Source organism: Herpailurus yagouaroundi, unplaced genomic scaffold, assembly GCF_014898765.1.
Source record: "Herpailurus yagouaroundi ecotype Mexico unplaced genomic scaffold, PumYag 141, whole genome shotgun sequence".
Classification (NCBI taxonomy): domain Eukaryota; kingdom Metazoa; phylum Chordata; class Mammalia; order Carnivora; family Felidae; genus Herpailurus; species Herpailurus yagouaroundi.
This window is the reverse complement of record NW_024412396.1, coordinates 74,405,448-74,416,621: the sequence shown is the minus strand read 5'-3', so window position 1 is coordinate 74,416,621 and position 11,174 is coordinate 74,405,448. Positions and strand designations below refer to the sequence as shown.

The window sequence follows — 11,174 nt, the reverse complement described above, 5'->3', positions numbered from 1 at the left end:
CACTGCTGGATCTGCAGACTGGAGGAAAGGCCTGTGAGCCTAAGAGCACGGGCAGCATCAGGAGGGTGGTAAAGCAGGAAATAGGTTCCCTCCCAGGGCTGCGGGAGGAAGGAACACACCCCAGAGACGCCCAGCCAGATCTCTGACCTCTGGAACAGCAGCAAAGAAAACTTGCAACTTGCATGGTTTAAGTCGCTAAGCTGGTGGTAATTTGTTACAGTAGCAACAGGAAACTCCCATGGGATACATGGGGTCCAGGTCGGGGACTCTGAATGTATCCTCGGAGCTCTCTGGCTAGTGGTTAAAGCTGCCATCTGGGTTGCTGCAGATCCAAGTTTCCATGTTGGATGCAGGAGACAGAGCTGGCCTGTCAAATCAGGGCACGGGGGAGGGGACACTCTTTGGTAACCACTGGAAAGCAGGTTCTCCCCACGGAGAAAGACGGCACCGGATCCCTACCTCACACCACACTGGACAGAAGCCGCTCCAGGGTTTGGGCGATGCCGCAGGCGGCAGTGTCCCCGTGAAGCCTCCTGGGAGGCGAGCGGTGGCTTCTCGAGGATGCCACCCACCTACTCGGGCAGTGAGCACGTCCAAGGTACGTGAGGCTTTCGGAACCACAGCGGTGATACCTCCTCTGTCGGTGAAAAAGAAACCAGAGCTACAAACTGAGAGCAGGGACTTGAACAGACACGTGCACACATGTGTCCAGAACACCATCATTCACAGTAGCCAAAAGCCACCCAAGGGTCCACGGACAGATACGTGGACAAACAAAGCGGGTCTATCCATACGATGGAGCATTATTCTGACACCTGCTACGTCAAGGATGAAACTTGAGGACATTAGGCTAGTCACAGAGGGATAAACACTGCATGCTTCCACCTATGTGAGGTCCCTAGAGTGGTCAGAATCACAGACACAGCAGGTAGGGTGGTCTCCGGGAGCCGGGGCCAGGGGAACAGAAGTTCACATTTAACGGGGGCAGTTTTCGTTTGGAATGACAAAAAAAGTCCTGGGGATGGATGGTGGTGATGTTTGCAGACCTTACTGGAAGGGTGTTGCTCAATACCCCTGACTTGTACACTTACAGATGGTTCGAATGGTAAAGTTTATGTTGTCTGTGCTTTGCTGTAATAATAATGAAAAAAAGAGCTCTCACTTCAGCTGCACATGCATTAAAATTGGAATGACACCGAGAAGATGAGCAGGGCCCCTGTGCAGGGATGACACAAATTTGGGAAGTGTTCCGTATTTTTAAAGCCTGTTTTATAAAAAAAAATAGCTATGAGTAATTTCTTTGTTAATGACAGACTTTTTTTTCAAGTTTATTTATTTTGAGAGAGAGAGAGAGAGAGAGAGAGAGAGAGAGAGAGAGAGAACACAAGTGGGGGAGGGGCACAGAGAGAGAGAGGGAGAGAGAGAATCCCAAGCAGGCTCACACTGTCAGCACAGACCCGGAAGCGGGGCTTGAACTCACAGTGAAATCATGACCTGAGCCGAAACCGAGAGTCCGATGTTCAACCGACTGAGCCACCCAGGCGCCCCAAATGATAGACTTTTAAAAAATCCGAAGAAGTGGGCGCCTGGGCGGCTCAGTCGGTTAAGCATCCAGGTAGGGCTCAGGTCACGATCTCACAGTTTGTGGGTTCGAGCCCCACATCGGGCTCTGTGCCGACAGCATGGAGCTTGCTGGGGATTCTCTGTCTCCCTCCCTCTCTGCCTCTCCCCCACTCGCTCGCGCGCTCTCTCTCAAAATAAATAAATAAACATCCAAAAACCCAAACAAGAGTTTATTCTCACTTTTCGACAGCAACGGTGGGGTGGGAGTGTGGTGGTGGTGGTGATGGGGGTCCACTGTGACCACAGGCTTCACGTGCTCTGCCTAACTTCCCGGCCTTTGCTCCGACCTGGGGTTGGCTCAAGATGTCAGGGAAACATTCCTGGACTGAACAGTGAGATTACCACCTCTTTGCCCCGGGCAGTGAGATTTGGGGACTTCTCAAAAGCATTAACAGCCATATTTTTAAACACAAGAGGAAATTTCTCTGGCAGTCACCCACTTCCTCCTATTTCTTTGGTTCGGCAGAGAGAGAGAGTAACACGCCCCGTGACTCAGAGGCTGTGCCAGGTGTCGGTGGGGCCAAGCCGCTGTCAGGCACTAGAGCAGTGGGATGGATCTAGTCCACAGGAAGGTCTTCTGGGGCAGGAGGAAATCCAGGCTCGGAGGGGAAGAAGCTGGGAGCGAGTGTGGACAAATCCTGCTCGCTGAGCCTCAGGGGCACCCGAGACGACAGCCCAGAGGCCATCCTTTGAACCTAAGGAGGATTACCGGGTTTCTGAAAGGACTGCACACAAACAAAGGGCCCCAGAGTGTCATTCCTCTGGACGAAACCTCCCAAGGTATGGGCGTCGTCTTCTCATCTTTGTACTGTTTCCCCATCTTTTGCTTGCTCACTCGGCCTTTCTTTCAATACGTACGGCGTGCCACCCTCCTGGGTGTCACTCGGAGGGTTGGAGGGCCCCACGAGGGGAGGGGGGCCGGCTTGCTCACCATCACCCCCCGCCACACGACAGCCGTCACGGAGCCGGGCTGCTAAGCGCACGGGGGCTCTGATGTGTGCTGGGGGAGTGAGAGAAGCCCCAGAACAGAGCAAACCGGCCCGGCCCGACCCCACCAATATTCTTGCTAAGAAATAGCAACGCAGTCGAGACCTCAGGACGTTGTAAGGGCAGGTCTTCTGTTTTGGGCGGGGGGTGGGGGGGGCGGATCGTGGCCCCCTGCCCAGAAAAGAGCCAGGTTGGTGGGGGATAAATCGGAATCCCGTGTTGGAGGGAGAGGGGCAAGTATATTCTAGGCTCGTGCTGTCTGAGGAGATCGAGTGTGAGCCGGGCAGTGATTTCAAGTTCTCAGGAGTCACAGGAAGCATTGAAAAAGAAACGGGTGAAATTAACTTTAGTAATATCTTTTCTTCAGCCCAATAGAGCTGAGGTAGTATTTCAACATGTTTCAACGTTCAATCGGTATTAAAATTAAGGTATGCTACATTCTTTTTCTTCCCCCCTGCTAAGTCTTGGAAATCTGGTGTGTGTTTTACCCTGACAGCACAGCTCAGGTTTGACGTTTTCAGTGCTCAGTAACCACGGGTGGCTCGGGGCAGCCGTGCTGGACGGCACAGCTCTGGAAGGAAGGGGAATGATGTCCAGGCAGCCCCTGCACCTGGTGACAGCCACAGAGATTCCAGGGGTCACGGTTCCTATTTCCACATCCAATCTAATTAATTACTGTCCACAGGGAGCCATCTATGAGAAGTAGACAGGGAATCTCCACCTTCAGAATAGTTCAAGGCTGTCAAAGGCTGTCCTGCTTGGGGCAAAATAATTTCCAACCCACATTCCACTCCTCCTCAACTCTTCGTATTGTTATAAGTTCAGCTGCTTTCACTGAGACGCCCAACAAACAGTGGCTTAAGATAAAGCAAGATAAAACGTGTGCTTCTCTCATGGAAGATTTGGGTAGGTGGTCCAGGGCTCCTCCGCGATCAGGGACCCAGACCCCTCCACCATTGGACCCCTCCACCATCCTCCACATGGGGTTCCTGTCTCGTGGCCCAAGACGGCTGCCCAGCTCCTGGCATCACACGTTCGTTCTTGCTAGGAGAAAGGAAGAATAGGAAATGGGGGGAGGGGCATGCGTTCGCCCTTGATGACAGGAAGGCATTCTGCGCCCCAACTTGAAATATACCTGCCTTCTCGTTCTGAAGCTTCCAGGGAGAATTTAAAGTTCAAAACTGCCCCTCCAAGTTGAAGTCCATAAGAATCAGTGTCCAAGTGTTCAAGTGCTTTGGACAGCCCTGTCTCCCAGTTCCTCTCTCCCATCTGAGCCTCATCAGAGCCCGCCTCCTGCAGCTACAGGCTGCAGTGTCTTGCTGAGGCTCCTCTGGGACCCAAGGCGGAATTCTTCCCTTCGCATCCCTCCCTCCTTGCAGAGGACCGGCACTGTTGGCACCCCCCTGGGAACCTGTCCCAGATGCACATTCCAGCCTGGGCTGCAGCGAGCCCTCCATGTGGTCCTGATGGGCATTCCTTTGACCCTATTTCCTACTACCTCTGTTGGACCCCCCTGTCCGTGCCTCTGGTCGGGAAAGCGCCTTTGCTGCCTCAATGTCGGGTTGACAATGCGCCGCTGATGAAAGCGCAGACCGTGCATCGCCCTGGGCGCTTAGAGGCTCATGGGAAGGAACCGCTCGTGTTAAGCTTTCCTGCTGCGAGGGGGACACGGTGGAAAGCCTACCAGTCTTCTGTGACCCTCGTGCAGACTCGTGCCCTGCTGATCCTGACTGGCCGCAAGGAGCCCCGTCCCCAAAGGCTCTTCAAGCCACTGCCTCATCTTCGTGCGTGGTTCCCCTGACACCAGCTCAGCCCACACCCACCCCACTCTGGGGAAGAATCCTGGGCGGGCGCCCCTCCCCCTCCCCGGTTTCCCCCATTCTTCCGAGTCCCTCCGCTGAGCCATCCTTTTGGGTTCTTTTCTTCCAGGCTTCCAACAGTTGGTGCAGGAGGGGAAGTTTCGGGAAGCCTACCTGAGCGTCTCCGCGTCAGCATGGGAAGGGCAGGACTGCGGCCCCCAGTACCAGGCTCTGGCCCAGAGCATGTGGCAGGTGGTCCAGCAGGCTCTGGAGGGCGTCAGGCACGGCCAGGAGCTGGAGCTGAAGCTCCAGGCAGTGCTGGACACTGTGGAGTACACACAGGACAAGCCCCCGAGCCCGGAGGCCGGTACCCTCGAGGATGGCACAGTCGCCACCTGGGGCAGTCAGCTGGAGAGGCTGCTGAGAAATGACGCTGAGGCCCGAGTGCCCACCTGGGACCCCAGGGACAAGCTGGGCCCTTTCCTGGAGAAGCTAGAGGAGGCTGTGAGACAGGGCCTGGGGTCACTGAGGGCGAGCCAGCTGGGGGCCCGCCTCTGGACGATCTACAGCACCTGCTTCCAGGAGGTCCTCCTCAGCCGCCTCTTGGAGCTCAAGCACTCCTGCGGCGCCAGCTGGAACAGCTGCTGCGTGCTGTATGCCTGGGGCAGGACGACCTTGTTTGGGCAGCTGGGGTGAGTCCTCCTGGAGGAGCTTGGGGTCCTGGGTGAGGGCCCCCAGGCCAGGGCTGCGGTCGACACAGAGCCTTTCGAGGGGCCACCTGGGCGGGGCTGGTGGCCGGAGAAGGCAGATGCAGCCCCAGCCTCGGGGACACATGCGTGTCAGTGTGCCTGTCGTGTATATGTGCCGGTGCGTTAGTATGTTAGGGTGTGTTTTTGTGTGTGGGGGGGGGGAGGGGGGGCTCACGGTCCACACTTGTGTGTGACCAGAGACTGGTCTACGCCAACAGAGCCTCTGGCTCTGGTTTCTCAACCCCAGCTGCCCGCTCCAGTCACTGGGCCTTGTGCAGGGGCGAGGGGCGGGCAGCACAGGCTGGGGAGGGGGCGAGGCCCGGCCTGGAGTCCACTGCCCTTAGCGCTGAGCTGTCCTCCGTAGCCCAGTCCCTCCCCCAACCCCAGCTCAGCTCTGTGCCCCTCGTGGTTCCTTCCAACCCGGCAGGGAGACGCTTCCGAATGCACCTTCCACCTCCCAGAAGCCCACGGCCGGGTGCCTCCTGGACTCCATGATGTTTGTGACCTGGATGTCCCAAGTGCAGAAGAAGCTAGTGGGGCTGATCCAGGTAAATGGGTCCAGGAGTCTCCACCACCCAGAGGTCTCCTTGTCCCACATCTGGCTGGGGGACAACAGGAAAGGGGATGGGCCAGGGCGGGCCCCGGATGGTGGGCTGGAGCCAGAGCCCCAGTCCACTCCTAGGGCTGCAGGGGTGATGATGCCGTGCCCATTCTGGCCCTTGAGCACTGTCACGTGGGAAGTAACCACGTGCCGTGGGTCTGAGGTGTGAGGCGTATCGCGGGCCCGGAGAGAGCGTGCCAGACCAGAGGTCACTGTCCCGACCAGTGAGCGCAGTCTGGCCACTTCCACACCGGTGGCTACAGAGCAGGGCCGGCGAGCCTCGGGTGGAAAGCCAGCTGCCCCAAGGTGGGTGCATACGGTTAATCCTTGGCAGACGGAGAGGACTTAAGGGGACGTCGCGATTTCCTACTATGGTCTTTTTTTTTTTTGTTTTAATGTTTATTCATTTGTGAGAGAGAGTGTAGGTGGGGGAGGTGCAGAGAAAGAAGGAGACAGAGGATCTAAGAGGGCTCTGTGCTAACAGCAGAGAGCCTGATGCGGGGCTCGAGCTCACAAACCTTGAGAGCGTGACCTGAGCTGAAGTCAGGCGTGCAACCAACTGAGCCGCCCAGGCGCCCCTGTGATCGCTTTTGACAGACGTGACCTCCCATAACGGCCTCCCTGGCCGTGGCACAGACACGTCTAGTGTCACGGGCACCGGCGGAAGAGATGTTTTGGGAGGCAGGGAAGCTTTCTGCCTATCTCAGCTAACAGACCGAGAAACTAAGCTTTACGACCGTGAGGTAGAGAATCGGTTTCGGCTTAACGGGAATTTTCCAGTAGCTGGTGCGTAAGTGCCCAGCCTTTTCCTCGCCGGCAAACTCAGGGCTCTGAGTTTTGAGGCCCCTTGTCCTTCACGGCTCTCCCCAAAACCGTGGCGTTGCAGTCTGGGCCGGATCAGGGAAGACGGGGCTCCTCACTCCTCGCTGTTCCACGCCCCAGCCGTCGAGGGCTGCGCTGCAGTGTCCGGTGGGCAATTCAGACAGGCAGCTGGGGCGCAAGCAACGGTGCCGCCTTCCGGGTCGTGGCGCGGCCATGCCCGCGAGAGGCGCGATGCCGGGCACCCGTGTCGGGTGAGGGCTAGCACCCGCCGTCAGTGGCGTCGGGCAGGCAGCCAGACATCAGCTTCTGACAGGGCTAGGAGGGAAAAAGTACCGAGGGCTGAGCTGGTGGAGACAATCAGCTTCCAGGCTGCCCCTTTCCGCAGATAGGAAGGCCACGGCCCGCCAGGGGCCTTCAGATGGAGGTACCTGGGCTAGGGAGGAGACCCAAGTGGGAGTCTGGGCAGCCAACCTGAGGACGCCCCCCCTCCCCCGGCCGCACTGTGTTGGCCGTGTGGCCAGCCGGGTGAGGAGGACAGCTTCCCCTGGGGGGACCTGCCAGGGACAGCCTCTGTCACTGCCTGGGGTCGGGCCTGAGAGGTCACACTCAGGTTTCTTCTGGCCAGGAGCTGGTGTCCAGGGCCCTGGGTCTCCCTGGTGCAACCTGGTCCCCAGTGGTCCGTGGTCCCTGTGTCCCCAGACTGTGTGTCTCTGGACCCTGGCGGCCCTCTCAGCTCTCAGCCCACGCCCGCTGATGGGCTCTGCTGTCCGCGAGTGGGAGCTGCCCATCACCCCCAGGCAGATGAGCGGACGGGGATGGGAGCGACGGCCTGGCCAGGAACGAGGAGGAGGGTGTATCTAGACGCTGGGTCCCTCGGCGGTGGGCGGATTTCAGGCTGCTGGTCAAGGGGGGAGTTCCTGGGCGGGCTCTGGTTCTTACTCGCTCTCCTGTCCTCAGTTGGGGCGGAGCCCTGGAGAGAAGCCTGGGGATCAAAGTTGCTTTTACTGTTTTCTGGGCAGGAAAGGCTGGAGGAGACTCTAGAAAATGTCCTGATCTGCGATCAGAAAAAGTGGGCCCCGTTCTCCCACCCAACGTTCCTTGAAATCTTCCAGGTATTCGCCAGTCAGAGTCTTTCCAGCCCACCACGTGGGTCCCTGGCCCCTTCCTGAGCGCCCCGCCTGGTGTGTGGGGGGGGGTGCCTGGAAGGATGGGGTGCTGGGGGGCGATGACTGACGGGTGGCCGGGCGCATGTGCAGCAAGGACGGTGTCAGTGACCGAGGGCGGCAGGCACAACAGATGGGGTCCCAGTGCTGGGCTGCAGGGCGCATCTTCAGGAGACAGGCCTCCTCCTGGAATGTCTCAGCTCACGAGACTGCCCGGGGCCTCAGGTAGGATCTGCAGAGAGACCAGTGTCTGGGGATGCCTCGACGAGAGGGTCAAGCAGCCATGGGGGTGTGGGATGTTTGGCCTCGGAGGAGAGGCCACCCCGTGTGTGGGGAGGGGGGAGGTTTTTTTTTTTGGTTTGTTTTTTTAAAGAGGATCTGTGCTGGGAGTTTCTGTTGCTTCTCTTGACTGCTCAGAGTTGGAGGGAGAAAACATGTTATGCATCCTTTATGCCAAGAAGCCCTGTTCAGAGTGTCAGGTGGGGAGCTGGCAGCTTTGTGGGGGGTGGGGGTGGGGGTGGCGGCAGCCTCTGGGCCAGACAGGAGAAGCCTAGCCATGCGTGGGGATGAGGAGGTCGTTCAGGCTGTCTGATTGCAGGCTGATTGGAGGGTTCGAGAGAGGCCTGCAACACAGGTGGGGCCGGGAGGGGTAGTGAGGGCCTGGCGGGAGGCGTCTGCTCTGTGCCACCGGCAGCGGGCAGAGTGGCGGAGGGGTGTGGGTGCAGCTCCCGCGCGTCAGCCCTTCCTATAACAGAGTTGGGGGGGGACACGGTCTCCCAGGGTCCGCCGGCTGTGTCATTGGTCCCTGGGTTCCCCCCTGAGAGGCCACTTGCTTTGACTGGCAGCTGCTGGAAGAAGCCATTGTTGCAGCAAGACCCACTGGACCATCGGTCACTAGTCAAGTTCAAGCCATGGTTCTGGAAATATTTTCAAAGTTTCTGAACAGGTAAGTGAAAAGGTGGTCGTTGCCTAGAGAAGGAGGTACGGGTGTCTGGGTCCACAGAAGCCCAGTTAGAGTGCCAGCCGAGCCTCCGCCCGCGGGCCACCGGGTGCTTGGCCAGTTCCCGAAGCAGGGCAAGGGGTGGGCACTGGCTTTGGGTGCCCCCAGTCTGGCCTGCTCCACCTCCCGCCTGGCTCTGGAGGCAGCCCCTGTGTGACTGCGGAGACGTCCCATGGTGGCACCTTCTGACATGGCGTCTCCAGCCTCCCGTGGCTGTCAAGCTAGTTCCATGGAGGGACTACAGTTAACTTTTACTTAATTTTAGTTAATTGACCTTTAAACACCACCTGGGGCTGGGGCTCCCGTACTGGACAGCAGGACTGGGAGGAAGGGGGAGCCCAGCAGGGCAGTCATGAGCATGCAAAGTCGAATTCTGTCTTTATCTAAAACTTCATGTTTTGCTCATTCTGGATGTTTTGGATCGGTTTTGATTTTTTAAAATGTTTCATCAAAATATTATCTTGGGGCACCTGGGTGGCTCAGTCGGTTGAGTGTCTCACTCTTGATCTTGGCTCAGGTCATGATCTCATATTTCGTGGGGTCGAGCCCCATGTTGGGCTCCGCACTGAGCCTGGAGCCTGCTTGGGATTCTCTCTCTCTCTCTCTCTCTCTCTCTCTCTCTCTCTGCCCCTCCCCCCCCAATAAATAACTAATAAGAAATGATCTTGGTTACTAACCTTGGCCAGGGACCTGGGAGACTGCCCGTGCCCCCATTTCCTCTGCTTTTCACTGTCAGAGTCCTGAGCCACGCACCCAGCTCTGTCCCAGGCTAAGGATTTGGGTGGGGACTCTGCCTCTTTCCCGACGGGCTGGGGCTGGGCTCAGCGTTGCAGGGTCCTTGGGCCCCTGTGATTAAGAAGCATGCCTTGGGCACAGCGCGGTGTAGACCACATCACGAGGCCCCTTTCTCCGGAGACTTCAGCAGTGGCTGTGTTCACCTGGCCCAGGCTCCATAAAGGGTGGCTGTGAGGCAGGTTACTTAAGAGAGGCCAGGGATATGGATTGTTAGGTGAAATCAGCCAGGTTTTAAATGTTTAAGAAAATGTTGCTGGGCCGCCAGTTTGATCTGTGTTCGAGGGACTCAGACTCGTGAGGGCGCCCCTTCTGTCCTGCTGTTGGGGAGCAGGGGTGTGTGCTGTCCCGGAGCCTCCCCCTACTCTCTGCTTTGGAGCAGCTTCAGTGGCCCAGCCCGGGCGTGGGGTGCCGGCCTCCCCTGCTTGAGAGCACCCCCAGGCCTCAGCCGACGCTCCCGGGGCTTGGAGGGCACGGCCTCGTCTGCCCGCCTTCCCCTCCACCGGCGGGGAGGGAGGGCTTCTCAGATACAGCACTGACGCAGCTCCAAGTCCACGGGAAAAGCCACCCCCATCCTGTTCTCAAGCATCTGCCACCAGCGGTCCTCCAGGGCATTCGGTGAAAATGTCTTTAGGAAGCATCTGGCTGCCGGGTCTGGCACGGAGCCAGCCCAAGGAAACCCCGGCCGCCTTGTCAACATCTCGGTCCCTGCAACCCACGTTTGTGGTTCTGTGAACGAGGCGGCGGCCGTCAGAGCAGAGAAGGGACCCGGCCGGTGGGGCTGGGGCTGGTGGGCGGGGCCTGCGGCCGGCGGGCGGGCCTGCGGCCGGCGGGCGGGGCCTGCGGCCGGTGGGAGGGCCCTGCGGCCGGTGGGAGGGGCTGCATCTCCCGCTTCACACCGCAGGTACCAGGACGAGGCTGTCCACTTCCTGCAGCAGAACGCCACTGCGGGGGCCTTCCCCGAGGTGCACGTGCTGGGAAACTGCTGCATCCTCAGGTGCGTGGGGGCGTGACCCGGGTGTGGGCGGGGCCGGTGGGCCCCGGCAGGCTAGGCAGTGGACGATCCGGATTTGCTGTCCTTCGTGAAAAAAGTGGGGAGAGGAGTTTTCCACTGTACCTTTTGCATTTTAAGGCACGCGGATACAACAGTCTATAAGTACAGAGAGAAAAAACAGTGGGATGGGAGAGACAGCAACGGCAGCAGAAATGAGGGACCGTCAGCCTCCCATCTGTCCCAGGGCGCACAGAGGCGCAGGGGTGTGGCCGGTGTGCTGCAGCTTTGGGGCTGTGGCAGGGCTCTGGGCCAGGCCCCACGGACCCCCTTTGGTTACCCCAACAGGAAAACGTGGCAGGAGCTGAGTCAGGCATGCTTTCCACCTGCAGACCTGGTGACCGCGGTACAGGGTGCCATCCACGCCATTGAGGGCCACAGCCGGGACCACCTCCTGCTTAGAGTCAGAGCCCTGTGCCAGGTGATGCCGTCCCCGCCCCAGCACTGGCGTGGGGTCTCTTCTAGAAAACCTAGGCAGAAGGCGCCTGCCCGTGTCTCCCTGGACTTCTGCCCAGCCCAGCAGAGTCTTTGCTGGGGAGGGACATGGCAGCGATGACAGAATGGGCTAGAGATGTTCCCGGTCAGGC

At 58.7% G+C, this 11,174-nt stretch overlaps 1 protein-coding gene and 1 non-coding gene across 9 annotated transcripts in view; both read left to right on the top strand.

The window, feature by feature from the left end:
• The first annotated feature begins 234 nt into the window (after window positions 1-234).
• Window positions 235-11,174, top strand: part of LOC121032326 (uncharacterized) — a 17,150-nt gene continuing 6,210 nt past the window's right edge. For 3 of the 8 annotated variants that reach the window (XR_005791232.1, XM_040478305.1, XM_040478302.1), the window contains exons 1-8: window positions 238-598; window positions 2,094-2,403; window positions 4,540-5,101; window positions 5,583-5,706; window positions 7,601-7,693; window positions 8,590-8,690; window positions 10,441-10,533; window positions 10,876-11,008. Coding sequence is in view for 4 of the 8 variants with exons in the window: in XM_040478305.1 (XP_040334239.1) it covers window positions 2,175-2,403; window positions 4,540-5,101; window positions 5,583-5,706; window positions 7,601-7,693; window positions 8,590-8,690; window positions 10,441-10,533; window positions 10,876-11,008 (1,335 nt within the window). In the remaining 4 variants the exon portion in view is untranslated. Of the gene's footprint in view, window positions 599-2,093; window positions 2,404-4,539; window positions 5,102-5,582; window positions 5,707-7,600; window positions 7,694-8,589; window positions 8,691-10,440; window positions 10,534-10,875; window positions 11,009-11,174 lie in introns of all 8 variants that reach the window. The other 5 variants (XR_005791235.1, XR_005791234.1, XR_005791233.1 and 2 more) reach the window with 4 other exon arrangements.
• LOC121032428 (U6 spliceosomal RNA) lies at window positions 1,153-1,259 on the top strand. The gene has a single exon (XR_005791261.1). It is a non-coding gene; the product is annotated as a U6 spliceosomal RNA (small nuclear RNA).